General features: G+C 37.0%; 1 protein-coding gene across 2 annotated transcripts; it reads left to right on the top strand.

Annotated features, from left to right (window-relative positions):
• The first annotated feature begins 579 nt into the window (after positions 1-579).
• LOC110311983 (keratin-associated protein 16-3) lies at positions 580-849 on the top strand. 2 transcript variants are annotated; one of them, XM_029470831.2, is made up of 2 exons: positions 580-643; positions 731-849. In XM_029470831.2, the coding sequence occupies exons 1-2, from the start codon at positions 580-582 to the stop codon at positions 847-849; spliced, it is 183 nt and encodes a 60-aa protein (XP_029326691.1). The 2 variants fall into 2 exon arrangements, with proteins under 2 accessions (XP_029326691.1, XP_021041216.1); XM_021185557.2 differs by having other exon boundaries at positions 580-849.
• The last annotated feature ends 14238 nt before the right edge of the window (positions 850-15087 follow it).

Genomic DNA, 15087 nt, shown 5'->3' with positions numbered 1-15087 from the left:
TGTGATGAAAAGGCACAAAGAATTGATGGGGTCAGTGTCAAAAGAATTCAAGTGAGTCAAGAAATGGTGTTTCTTTTAGGTTTGGCTATTTAGTGATCACTAAGGACTTTCTGGTTGATACCCTAAGTACCTGGCAGCAAAACCCTTGAGCGAAAAAGAATGGTGGCTAGCTAAAACAATGCCATGCAAATTAAAAAGACAAGCACTCCAAGGTTACATAATTACAAGGTTACTGGAAACTACCAACCCGATTAGAAGATTTTAATTAGAACAGTAGCATGGCCTTTGAAGAGGGTGAAATCATTTTTCATCTTGGAAGCATTTTCTTTACTGGAATGCAAACTCATTAAAAAAATAATGATTACTAACAATTCCTTAATAGAAGTTTGGACCTTTTGTTAAGTAACAAAGAAACTATTTAAATGAATTTATAGACTTAAAATTATTCTGTGCATGGAGATGAGATAACCTGTCCCTGTTTAGTATGCTCAACACAGGGTATAAAAGCATTCTGGATAGCTAGGCATACACACATTCAAGTTTATCCTCACTGCAAAACAGTTCTCCTCTCCTGATACCATGAGCTACTACAGTGGCTACTCCGGAAGCCTGGGCTACGGCTATGGTGGCTTTGGAGGCCTGGGCTGTGGATGTAACAGCATCCGCAGACTGGGCTGTGGCTGTGGCTCTGGAAGCTATGGATATGGCTCTGGCTTCGGAGGCTTCGGAGGCTTCGGATATGGCTCTGGCTTTGGAGGCTACGGATACGGCTCTGGCTACGGAGGCTATGGATATGGCTGTGGCCGCCCTTCATGCTGTGGAGGATATGGTTTCTCCAGCTTCTACTGAGTGAACTGCTGATCTTCAGACTATCATCATTATTTTGTCCATCTTTAGAGAGGAAAACACTCTCTTTGTTATAGAGAAGACATCTATGGCTTATTGAACTCCTGCTCTGGAAAGAACTGGCTTTCAATTACTCTGGAAGAATCTATAATCTTCCCATCGAATTTATGGCTTCATTTGTTATATTCAGTCAATAACATTGTTACAGATGTGCATGATCTATATTTTAAAATCATCATTAATAAACATGTTTAACTGATCTAACAAACATTAATCAATCATTTTATTTAAGTACATTATAAACTAGAATATGAGCTTAAAGTCGGTATGTCATTCTTATGTGGCAGAGTCAATGTTTCGATTCAACAATATTTGAATATAAAATAAATAAATAAATTTTATTCAATTTATAACTGCTGTATGACTTCATGTGTTGGGAACCATTCTAAACATGGAGGATAGGAAGGTATAGAATGGGTTATAACAGCTATTTTCATGTGTCTTTCCTTTTGTTCTCAGTGATTTTTTTAATTTACTTTTTATTGAAAATGATTTTTTATACAATATATTCTGATTATGGGTCCCAGAATATACATTGTATTCTGATTATTTGCTCCCATATCCTGAGTGCTGGGATATGGGAGACTAAGACCTGACCAGGTACATGCAGTGCTGGAGAACAAACCCAGAGCTTCATGTTAGGCAAGGCGTCTACCTACAGAACCACACTCCTGCCTGGATTATAACTATTGTTAATGTCCTTGTTTCTCTCATCCTCTTCCCAGGGAGCAACTCTAGCTCTCAGGTAACTTCTGGTGTCCACAGATGCCACCTGGAAAAGCAGAAGGACTTTGTAGACCTCGAAGATTTGCAAGATGTTCACATCAAATGACAAAACAATGGATTGAGACGGTGCTTTTCCCCTGGGATGTTCCAATAAGATGTATTTAATAATATCAAGTGAATTTCCCTCCCATTGTTATAAGCTGTTATGGTTTGTTCCTTGTTTCGCTTCTCTTTGAGTATAGTCATAGTTATTTGGTAATTTCTGGAAATATCTCCCCAATATATTTTTACATTTATGTATATACTTTTACCTCTCAATAATATCATACATATACACAATGCGCTGTGGTTACATACAAACGTCAGTGCTCTCACATTTCCTCCCGACTTCTGCCAGCCCCCTTGCTCGTCCAAATTACCATCTTCTTCCTCTCACACCTTGCCTTCTCCCTGATCCCCTCCCATCCTGCATTTCTTTACACACAACATTCTGGAGTCACACCTACTGAGTGTTCATAATAGTAACGTCCATGTCCATATTGTATTGGGAAGGTACACTCACTGTCTTCTTCCCCATTCCTTGGTCCCCTCAAGTCTTTCCATGCCCTCTTCTACAATGTCCTCTGTGTCTTAGAAATCATACCATAGATGTCTCATTTGGGGTCATTTTTATTTTTTTAATGGAAAGATAAATTTTCATATATTTATGAACAATGTGCTGTTTTTGTTTATATTACATCATGGAATGTCGTTACATTCTTTGATACTTTTATTTAAGATTTGCATCTTTGTTGTTAATTTTGATGTTTGAGCTAGACCCTTCTGTTGTCTTTTATTCGGTATTTTCTTTATTTACATTTCAAATGTTATCCCTTTTCCAGGTCTCCCCTCCAGAAACCCCCTATCCCATTCCCCTTCCCCATGCCTCTATAAGAGTGCTCCCCCACCTAGCCACCCACTCCCACCTTCCCATCCTGGCATTCCCCTACACTGGGACATTTAACCCCTTTTTTGTATATACTATACCACTTATACTATGCATACATGCTATAAAAACAATGTTTAGAAATATATTTATGTACATGTAACAACAATTAATAAAAAGTGAAGCCATGAATTTGGAAGTGGTGGTATATGGGAGTATTGATCGAGAGGGAGGAAAGAGAAGGATGTAATGATATTATCACATTGTAATCCCTAAAAATAAAAGAAATAATTGTAAAACTCATCTCAAGGGTGGGGAATGTTGCTAGGTTTGTAGGGTGTTTGCGTAGTGTGGACAGAACCCTGGGCTGGATGCCCAGCGGCACATGAATGCTGTGTGGTTCTGCAAGCCTGTAGCTCCAGCGCTCAGGAAGTGAAAGCAGCTCAGCCTGGCCTCCACATCTCCATCTTATGAGCACCGAGATTACATGTATAAGCCACCACAACTGGTTTGGCACTTTATTTTTGCTTATATAATCTTTCTTGAAAAACTGGACTGCAGAAAATCTTGCCAACCTCTTACTTTAAAATTTTTCTTTTTACACAGTGGAAGAACTGGCATATCAAATTTTCGTTCATCAACCAAATTGACACATGATCATACACATCATACACACTCAGAGACACAAACCATCATACACAGACATACAATCCATATGCAATCAGACATACATACAATTTTTATGGACTCAGATATAAATACAATTGTACATGCTCAGACACACCTATGATCATACACACTCAGACACACATATGATTATGCACATTCAGACACACATATGATCACAGCACTCAGACTCACATACATCACACACACACACACACACACAAGATTTTGGTGAATATGACTTTTAAATTAAATCGCTTCCATTAAAAATGACTAGGTCAACCTTTTTTTGAATCTCCACTTCAAGTAAACGGGATTTATTTATTTCACGCAATTGTTTCCCTTGGGTTGATGTGTCAGACCCTTTCAAGTAGTAGCAAACCTGGTGTCTTAGGATAGGCAGCATAGAGGTGAAAAGGCCACCGCCATCATGCCATCAACAATGAACTATTAATGTGTCTGTGAACAAAATGATGCAAAAATCATTTTCATAGTTTGTGGTGTTAATGTGAAAAGAACATCTTTTCACAAATCAGTAATATGACTACAATTTTATGTTACTTTTTCTAAAAGATAAAGAGTGATATCCATAGATAAGTCAGGTCCTTAATGCTTTTACCAAGCCAGTCTTGGAACTGAGGACCTGTTCACAAACAATGAGCAGATTGTCCTACCTACCTTTACTTCATTAACTGATTTTCAATGATTTATATTCTACTTAATTAAAGTGTACCTACTGGGTCCTAGCACATGGTATAATTGGAAATATAAATATATAATTTTCAAGATAACAGTCTTGTTCTGCAAGGAATATTTTGTTACTCTTGTTTGGTGATGATTTGGAAAACCAAGGGTCATATTTCAAAAGAGAAATTGCATGACATTGTTCAAATAACTGACTAGTAAATAACATCAGAATATTCAAGGTTGGATTTACTGTCAACTATTTGAGAATATTATTAGTATGCTTTGAGAGAGAATAATACATCCTACAAAGGGCACCACTAAAATGGGTGAAAGTTTTAAGCAAGTTAATTTCAGTCAGAATTATAAAACCCCAGTGAAATAAATTAGGAAGAGTGCTATATTTGAATATTTTGAGCAACTGTGACCAAAATTTTTCACCTTAATAAGAAATCAAATATAGTTTCTTGTGACATTGACTTAAATCAACAAATAGTGTATTCAGTGTTTTGACTAACTAACCATGATAAGATGCCTATCTTTAGGACTGGATAATCTCTTTATCCCAGGTGCATTCTGGGACTATATCATAGTTAGAGTCAACACCAACTGTCCTAGTCAGGGTTTCTATTCCTGCACAAACATCCTGACCAGGAAACAAGTTGGGGAGGAAATGGTTTATTCAGCTTACACTTCCACACTGCTGTTCATCACCAAAGGAAGTTAGGACTGGAACTCAAGCAGATCAAGAAGCAGGAGCTGATGTAGAGGCCATGGAGGGATGTTACTTGCTTCTCCTGGCTTGCTCAGCTTGCTTTTGGATAGAACCTAAGACTACCAGTTAAGCGATGGCACCACCCACAATGTTCTAGGCCCTCCCACCTTGATCACTAATTGAGAAAATGCCTTACAGCTGAATCTCATGGAGGCATTTCCTCAAGGAAGTTTCCTTTCTCTGTGATAACTCCAGCTTGTTTCAAGTTGACACACAAAACCAGCCAGTACATTAACACAGTGCATTTCCTTGGAGTTTGAACAGATTTCCTATACAGAAGCCAGGATCTGAGGTTATATCTCCTGTGACTGAAGACATGAAATGAGGTCCATGGATATATGCTTTGTTGATACACCCTTTAAGACAAGTGCCAGTCCAGCATATGCTGACAGTCAACATGAACACTCTCCTTGTCAAAAAAAAAAAAATCCATAACTCCTGATACCATAAGCTACTATGGAAATCACTGTGGTGACCAGAACTTGAGCAAGGGCCCAGGCTTTGTGGAGCTGCGGTGACTTCAGGATGAGGATACTGTAGTCCTGATCCTGTCTATATCTCTGTTACTGAAGCCGCTGTGGCCATCCATCGAAAGGCAGAGGAAATGGATTCACTGGTTTTATTGGAAAGGATAAAAGCCTTGCGCTCTAAGACATTATAATCCTGGTGTCCGTCTACTGTTGATTTTTCAAGAACAGCAGAAGCATTTCACGTGAGGTGTCACCTCAGTTTATATATTATGTCTTATCTGTGACCAATTTTCCATAAAGCAATTGTCTCAGAATAGCAAAGCCTATATCTTCCACCATCCTAATATATAATAATGAATATGTTAAAAATCTTGTTGGTTATATTCCTTTGAATTTATCTTATGGTGTTATTATAATTTTTATCTAAAGCAGAAACACTTAAAAGTATTATTGTTACCTGTTAAGACCTTTTACATTTTCCTTGAAATGTATACACCTACTTACAACAACAACAACAAAACCTTTGTTTTTAAAAAGGCTTTTTCTTAGTTACACATGAAAAGCAATTTTTTTTTTTTTTGCAGAGGCAGTGGGAAATTTTCTAAAAGTCAACATTGTGTGATGAAAGAAGGGGAAATATAATAGTCTAACACAAAGGAAGAACACTGATTTGAAACAGTATAGGTAGGCATAATATGTAAGTGACTCTCTTTCCTTCTCAAAATTTATAATAAAAATTCATGGAAATTATGTATGTAATGTTTCATTGTTTAAAGAGTTATATGAAGCAACCTGAAAGATGATTGAATTTGAATGCTCCAAGGAGTACATGCACTCTTTGGATAAGTAGTCCTGAATTGGTGATATATCAGCTTCCAGAATTATGCTTGCCATATAGGATACACACACACACACACACACACACACACACACACACACACACCATACACACACTCAGTTGATTTTTATAGTACAGTGAAACATAGGAATAACAGTTAAGCACAGCTGTTAGAATAGCAGGGAATGCACCACAGAGTTTCAGAAACAGAGACCACATTTGTAATCCTTCAACACTACTTGAAAATTCTGTAGTTCTGTGGGGTTCCTCCCCTCCATGAGTTATAACCAGTGATTTGTCTTCTTCACAAGAACTATCGTAAAACAACCCTACTCTCCCAACATGTGTGCACATAAATGCAGCTCACGTGTATGCCATGGAGTCCAAGTGGGGGATTGCTCCAGCTCTCTGAAACCAAAACATACGACCAACTCAGTGGCTGACACAAAAGGAAGCTGTTGGCTCTGGACTGAAAGTCAGGAGTCTAAGGTCAAAATATGTTTGTGGGTCCTTGAACATCAATTGTTTTTGCTCAGATTCTTCCCATGTCTCCTTACATTTCAGGGGCAGACTGGAGATCTTTGATTCTGTGGCAGCCACAGTAGCACTTCAGGGTCTGTCCCTCTTGTGACTGAGTTCTGAGCATCTCAACATCTTCTTGTCTCTGAGCATCTCAACATCTTGTGTCTGTTTTCTGTACCCATCCTCTACCATCATATAAGAATGCAAGTCACATGTTATTTTAAATCAGGAAAATAAGCAACAAATAGTATGTATGATTGTAAGTAAGCTATTTCCTTTTTAAATTTTTTTTTATTTATTCTTCTTTCCTGTATTATATCCCTACTGCAGTTTCCCTTCCCAGTATCTCCCCACCTTCCTTCTCCCTAAGATCCTCTTCTCCTCTCTTTTCCTTCAGAAAAAAAAATAGGTTGCCCAGGGATACCAACCAAACACAGCATAAAAATTTGCAGTAAGACGAGGCACCTCCTCTCGTATCAATACTGAATGAAGCAATCAAGTAAGTGGAAAAAGTACTACAAACAGGAAAAAGAGGCAAAGACAGTCCCTGCCGGGCTGTTAGGTGCCCCACAAGAAGAGCAAGCTACACAACTGTAGCATATAGGCCTAGATCAGAACCATGCCAGCGCCCTGGTTGTCAGTTTAGTCTCTGTGAGCCCATAGGAGCCTAGATTAGTTGATTCTGTGGATATTCTTATGGTGTCTTCAGCCCCTCTGGCTCCTACAATCATTCCTCCCCTTCTATAACAGGGTTCCCTGAGCTCCATCTAATGTTAGGCCGTGGGTCTCCTCTGCATCTGTTCCCAGCCTCTCTGATGTTTGAAGCCACTCTGATGACAGCTGGGCTATGCTCAATCTTGAGTGTATTAGAATATTGTTAGGAATCGATTCATTGGCTTTTAAAACTAACCATGTTTGGTTCTATCCTAGGTCTCTGAACTGACTGTCCACCTTCTGCAGCTTCTGGGTTCCAACTCTTCAGACAGTGTCAGGCATGGATCAAGCTGGACAGGAACTACAAACACAAGTTATTTCTATGTCTGTCACATGCACACAGCAGGATAATTATGACTTCCACATATTTTTGTAAAAGTCACAATTATGAAGCTTGTAACCGTGATTTATGTTTAAAGCTATTTATTTAAATGATCTGATTGATGTAGATTATAATAGAAACAGACTATCCAATATAAAATATTCATATCATAAATTTCTTTCTGCCATCCTAAGTGTCTTTCTGGAAGTGAAATGGATTTTAAAGAGGAAGTAATGACATTGATATAGAATAGGCTGTGTTTAACCTGATATTTCAAGGGTCATTTGTTCATGTCATCAACAGAGCTTATGGTTTTAATTCAAATCCTCTCACAAATGTGCATTGGCAAATAGCCTTATCATCAAAAACAGAGGCATTTTCCTATCGCAACTTATAATTGATTTCAAAGAGCTGCAATTTTTACTGTCTATTCAAATTGACTGTTTAAACCAAAGTTTGCCCAAATGTTCATTATTGTAGATGGATATTCCCCATGCTTTGAAGGACTTTATGTTTCCATTACATTTTCTTTTCATTTCATTCATCTTTCATTTACTTCTTGGGCAAATCTGTTTCCTCTGAAAGATAATCCAAACTTTCTCCAAGCGCTTACTTACTGAAAAACAAAGGATATAAGATCACTCTTATACTTTGTGTACTTCCAAAACGAATTATCAAGTTGTCCTTTAATTTTGCATCAGGCTGCGATCAGATGAAGGCACGCTAGGGTTATTGAGGAAGGTGCTTGATTACTTTTTCATGCTTGGATGCCACTTCAGAAAATTTAGAAATAAAAACACAGGAGTAGCTTATTGTTGTCCTTCATTTAAGCTACGTTGCATGAGCATCCTTCTGCAGAATTCGAGGGATCAGAAAACTAAGCAAGATAACCTTTTCAGGATTTGAAAGGCGACATTTTCCTGCACGATAGGGTTGTCTATCCATGCTGGACCAACTCAATTTATTTCAACAAATCTTTTATTGGATATACTTGGTTGATCGATGAACCGTTACAAAACCATCTGCCCTATCTTTTAACTAAATATGAACAATTTCTAACTTCTCATGTATGGGGGTCATTGTTAATTCTGATTGTTACTACTCCAATATATTTTTCAGCCTAAAATATAGTTATCATTTCTATAGACACAGCATTGTCTGCATTAACTTCTTAAAATGCTCAAATATTTGTAAAAGTAGAGCTTTGTCACATTCTATTTAAAAGTAATTTTATCTTGTTTATTTGAGAAAGATAAGGAGACAAATGGATAAGTATTTTTTCAAACATTCCTATGGTTAAGGAAAGTTGAGTCTACCAAATGAATTCTAGTGTCACTTGGGTGTCCTCAATTTGGAAAAGTGATTTTTTAAAATAACATGCTCTACCTTCTTTATATAAGCTGCATTAGTTTGCATATCTTGATATTATTAATTTTCTAAATACTTAAAAATGTTTTATGATAGGTTAGCTTGTGTGTTTTAGAAACTGATTAAGGATCGTGAAAGAAATTATTATCTTTTTTAAAAAAAAGATAAGAGACAGTTCTGAGATTGTACCATTCTCATAATAAATGCAATGGTATTTATTAATAATAAGGAAAATGTAATGTGTACAGGACAAGGGATTTAAAATTGTTTTTACCAAGTCAATAGCAGACAAAATTTCAATTGTTGTGTTGGGGAGTTATTAGCTCTAGTAGCTGTTATTTGCCAAATTATAAATGAAGAAAGCGTTACTTTAGAGGTAAAATAATATTTTTTGTAAAGACATAACCACAATTCTATATTTAGCAACTACAGACTAAGCAAGACAAGGCTAAGAAAATGTTTCTGAAAGTAAGTTCAGATATCCTCTCAAATAGAAATTTTATTTACTAGTTTCTACAAAGTTCTTTCAGAAGGAAAATTTGACAAATCTTTATGGAGTCTTATATGCCCTCTTACATAGAAATGGAAGTCACTATGGTGACAGTGACAGCACATGTCTCCTTTTGTATCAAACTAAATGTATAGTTTCAGACCTTCTGTTCCATCAATGCGACCACTGAGGAATCCTGGGTTGTGACTCTGAACTTGGATGTGGCAGCATGAGAAGGCTTTTGATGTGGCTTTTAACTGTTTACCATCTGGGAACGTTTTTTGATTTCTATTGAATTATTGTTTTGTTACTTAATAATTGGGTATCACAAGCAGATTGGACAAGGCAGATTTCGAGGTCATCACGAGCTCCTTGGTCCAAATATTTAAACTCTCTCTATTATGATAACTTCCTGCTGAGCTTGGCTGTATCATGTCCTCACACATCAGAACTGTATATTCATAAGCAAGAAAACATGCTACTCTAAAACACAAAGGTTTGGTCCCCAGAAGACGTGAACTTGAGGTTTGTCTCCACTATTCAATATTCCATATGATGTTGATATTTCCAACTCTAAATTGTCTATAATTCCTGCTTAGTATGTTACACGTTTTAACTTTGTTTAATTGTTAGATGTAATTTATTGGTTTGTAGTTATCTTATTTAGTGATGATATTTAAAACATTTATTATTATCTTTATTTTATGTGTGTGGTTTGCATACATGTATATGTGTGTTCTACGTGGATGCATGGTGTCTATGGAGATCAAAAGAAGCTGCCAAATCTCTGGCACTGGATTTACAGATGTTTGTACACTACCCTGTGGGTTTTGGGATTTGAACCTGGATTCTCTAGAAGAGCCGTCAGTGCTCTTCACACCTGAGCCATCTCTACAGACTTTTAGTTATCAATTTTATACAGATATAAAGTATATCTATATATAGGTACCAAGTATTTATAGATATATAAATTATGTATGTATGTATGTATGTATATCATGGATTTGACCATATTTCCTCTTTTCCTTCTATTTCTGTTCCCCATTCTTTTTTAAATAGTTTGCTCATAGTTTCATGTTATTCATATATAAATATGCATATATGTTTGTATGTATATTACATATAAGCATTTTATTTCATATATCTTTATCAAAATGTTTCATTTATATGAAATCTATGGTTTACAAATGAATAAAAATATACAATATATGTCTCCTTGTATTGGACTTGAATTTGATGGAATCTTCTGCTTCCAAATTCTGTGACCTAGGACATGTTAGTTTTTTGACTATTGATTTTTAATCAAAATGACATATAGGGCATGATTTCACTTATGTTTAAAGTGTTAAAATATTGAACACCTAAAATCCAGGAATAGAACAAACATTTCTGAGTGCTACAAAATGGCTGAAGGTTGAAGAAATACTGCCCCAAGAATACAAAATTTTAATTACAAATGAAACATACAGAATGGGGATCTATTATATATCATAATGATACCAATTAATAATAATGCCTTATTACAATTTATAAAACAATAGATGTGATTTTTACCATCACAAATGTAAGTATATGAAACAATAGATATATCTTTATGGTTTAGCCCTTTTCACAATGTGTCCACATCTCAAAATAATGTTATATTTATCATAAATATGCAAAGGTTTAATTCATTAATTAAAATAAATAAAAGACGTTTCTAGGAAGGCTACTGATAATTAATTCATGCGCACTTTTAGGTGAGTACCAAAGTGTCACATTTAATTCTTAAGAAACCCTAAAAAAACCAAAACTATTTTAGAGAAAAGGTGATAATTTTGCAAAGATTCTGTGAGTAGGATTATTCTAAATGTGAGTGTCCTGTGATCCCCATGTTGAGAAGTAGAGTATTCTGTCTCCTTATCTGAGTAAGAAATGTTATAATAAGACCAGTAATAAGCTAAATATGCAACAGGAGAAGGTCGACCCTCATGTAAGAGAAGGACTGCTTGGCTGGTCCTGCTAGTGCAGAAGTAAGAAACCGAAAGTTGATAGCAGCAGTCTGCTATCACAGAACTTGTCAGAGCAAAAATCCCTATGTAGTTCACAAAGAAGAGCACAGGGGCAAAACCATCATTTGTGCACTTTTGCTGCAAGCAAGAAGTACCTGACAGGTGAGATTCAGGACCAATGTCACATTGCCAGTACTTTTGCAACTACACGCTTATTGACAGAGCACTAAATACATTTTCCCTTTGGGGAACTAAGGAGTGATGTGGCAGGACAATTCAATTTATTTTCCATAAGTACAACTTTGATATCAGTTTTGGAGTTATGGAATGAGGTCAATTGGTCATGTTTTATTAAGATTAGATTGGAAGGTTAAATATTTTACAGTCATTTAAAATAGATACATAACTGTTCACGGTTACTTTATTTGTGATAACTCAAATCTGGGGCAATCAAAATGTCCTTTAAATAACGAGTAAACAAACAAACCATGTGTCCACACATGAGTGGATTTCTGTTTGGCCATTCAAATGAAAGAATCACTGATATTACAATAAACAATATAAGTCTTAGCTATTATTCACAGTAGAGGCTATACTACATGCTTCTAAATATTTTGTTTTTTGAATGATTCAAGCCATAAATATAATAAATTGCCTAATGATTAACAAAGATTATATGCAGGAAGGGGGAGAAAATATGTAGCAATAGTACAGAATTGTGAAGGAAATATTCTGCATCTTTCATGCATTGAGAGTCACAACAGTCCATACATGGATAAAAATCATAAGTATCCTGTAGAGCCAGATAAAAATAATATGAATATGTAATAATTAAAATAATAAAATTAAATTACTTAGATGACTTTATTTTAGATTACAAATATAGTGAGAAATCAAAAGTAAAAATAAAGAACATCAATACTTCTGAAAAGATTTATTGGTATTTATTTTATGTGTCTAAGGATTTCATCTCTATTAATATAAGTGCATTGTGTTTCTGCCTGGTGCTTGCAGAGGACAGAGGACAGCACCAGGTCTCCTGGAACTGAACTTACATTTTGCTATAAACAGCCACATGGGTGCTGGGACCCAAATCCTGGTTTGTTTGTTTATTTGTTTGTTTGTTGTATGAGCAGAAAGTGCTCTTAACCTCTTAGCCATCTCTCCAGCTTCTCAATATTTTTTATTTATCTACTTTTTTAATTTTTAAAGAACAATTACATAATTAAAGACCAGAAAGATATTCTGAAACTGCAGGATAGATGCCTCCAGGAAGAAAATGACTGAAGATAATCTTCCCTTGGAAAGACGCCAGAAGTTACTAGCAAATCAATAAGATGATTAAATTAGGTATTTTGGCTAAATGTTGCTGTGCATCTATTTCTTTTGAATTAACTTGTCCCCTGCCTGCCCTCGTGGATGGAACAGGGAGACTCATATGACTCACAAATTTCGTGAAACATACAAGGCTAAGGACTCTCAGAAAGACATTTTAAAGTTGGGAAAACAGTAAACAAGTGAGGAGAGAAAGCCTTTGTTGGAGCTCAATGCAAAATGTAAGAAACTGCAATAAATATTTTGTAACCTAGATTTTGTTGAATTGTTTCTTTTTTTGTGTCACTGATGTCATATCTGGGGCAAGTTTGTGCACATCTCTCCTCCACAAGTTACAACAGCAAAGGGTAGATGGGAGTTTAAGAGCCTCCTAGGACCCCACGGGGATGACATCAGCTGAAATACCCCACAAAGAGGAGTGAGAACCTGTAAAGACCATATCTAGAGTTTACAAACAGCCCCCCATTGAGGGATGGACCACCCACCCATCTCCAAAACTTTAACCCAGAATTGCTCCTGTCTAAAGAAAATACAGGGGAAAAGAGTGGAACAGAGGCTGAAGGAAAGGCCATCCAGAGACTGTCTTCCCTGGGGATCCATCCCACATGCAGACAACCCAGACACTACTGCTGAAGCCAAGAAGTACTTGCTGACAGGAGCCTGATACAGCTTTCTTCTGAGAGGCTCTGCCAGATCCTGACCAATGCAGATGCAGATGCTGGCAGCCAACCATCACACTGAGCACAGGGACCCCAATGGAGGAGATAGGGGAAGGACTGAAGGAGCTGAAGGGGCTTTATCTGACATCAGTGGGAGGGGAGGCCCTTGGTCCTTTGAAAGCTTGATGCTCCAGTGTAGAAGAATGCTAGGTCGGTGGGTGGGGAGCACTCTCATATAAGCAGTTAAGGGGGTTTGAAATAGGGGTTTACAGAGAGGAAACTCAGAAAGGGGATAACATTTGAAATGTAAGCAAATAAAATATCAAATTAAAAAAAGAAGAGTGAAGTTTCTGGGCACCATAGTAGATATATATTTGTATAATAATCTAATCCCTGCTTTCTTTTTTTTTTTAATGACACAACGACCTGACAAAAAATAGAGGGTGATTTATAGAAAATACACAAGTTCTCTATTTTCTGGAGTCATCAATAGAAGTGTAGCAGACGCTGAAATTGTGGTTTAAGCTCTCAATACAGGGCACAGGGCTGTCCTAGGGATGCAGTTCTGACCTTGGTGCCTGATAACAGAGGCAGCCACCATTAGCCTAAGCAATTCCAACTTTCTTCTCTTTCTTTGTTAAAGGTGAATGCTTTGAAAGGCAGAGGAAATGGCTTCACATGATAGTGCAAGGGAAAATTCCTAAACAGCTTTCCAGGAGAAAGGAACAGATGGAAGGAAATGAACAAATCTCGGCTGAGCAGTAAGGAGGGAGGCTGAGGAAGGCAGTCCACTACCACCTTCACCTAAAACTGCCACTCCAACCGTCAGACCTCTTCCATGCCCATTGCTCCCTCTGCTGAGCTACCATGAAGTTGGCGAAGTAGCATTGAACTTGGGAGGTCTGCAAAGGACAGATGCTGCGATGAGCAGGAGCCAGGGCATCCTGTGAAGGCACACCCCAAGGTTAGTTACAATTAGCATTCAGAATCCCTACTCCTGCGATCATAGCAACAGGAAATGCAAAGCACAACCTAATCCATAAGCAGATTAGTAGAAATCCACACCAAGCAAGAGGAAACATTTCCAAGACAATCAGGTTTTACGATGATATTACCAATCCTATACAGCATAGTTAGCTTAAAAAGAACAAAAAAAAAGGTATCAGACAGGAATAGCAAAAGGAGGCAAAAATGACTGTTGTAAATAAAATATCAGAGCGAGAAAGAACTGTAACACAGAGCCGTATTTGACGGAGGAAACAAACAATACTACCCATTAATATACCAAAAGCTATAGTGAAAAAGACAGATCAAATACAAGACCAGATAGAAACAGTGCGTGGAACAGAGAGAAACATGTGGAAGCATCAACTAGAAATTAGACACTGAAAACTAAAGACATAATGTTTTTGGACACTGTGTAAACGATAGCATGGCACTTTTCAAATGCTGATTTCTCTGCCCTCACATCTTGTTTAAATCTGAACACAGAATTGTATTGTTTAGTGAATCTCCTGTTCCAGGCTTTTGTAAACAATTCCTACCATTTATTCTCTGCTTTGTCGATTAAGCTGATCACCCAGTGAATGACTGGAGAGAAAAGAAATTAGGGTGGAGGTTTCCATAGGCCGAGGTGTGTGTGTGTGTGTGTGTGTGTGTGTGTGTGTGTGTGTGTGTGTGTGTGTGTGTGTGAGGG

The sequence above is a fragment of the Mus caroli genome, unplaced genomic scaffold (genome assembly GCF_978045245.1).
Source record: "Mus caroli unplaced genomic scaffold, Mus_caroli_1 scaffold_17, whole genome shotgun sequence".
In the NCBI taxonomy this organism is placed as follows: domain Eukaryota; kingdom Metazoa; phylum Chordata; class Mammalia; order Rodentia; family Muridae; genus Mus; species Mus caroli.
This window is presented reverse-complemented; position numbering and strand designations above follow the sequence as displayed.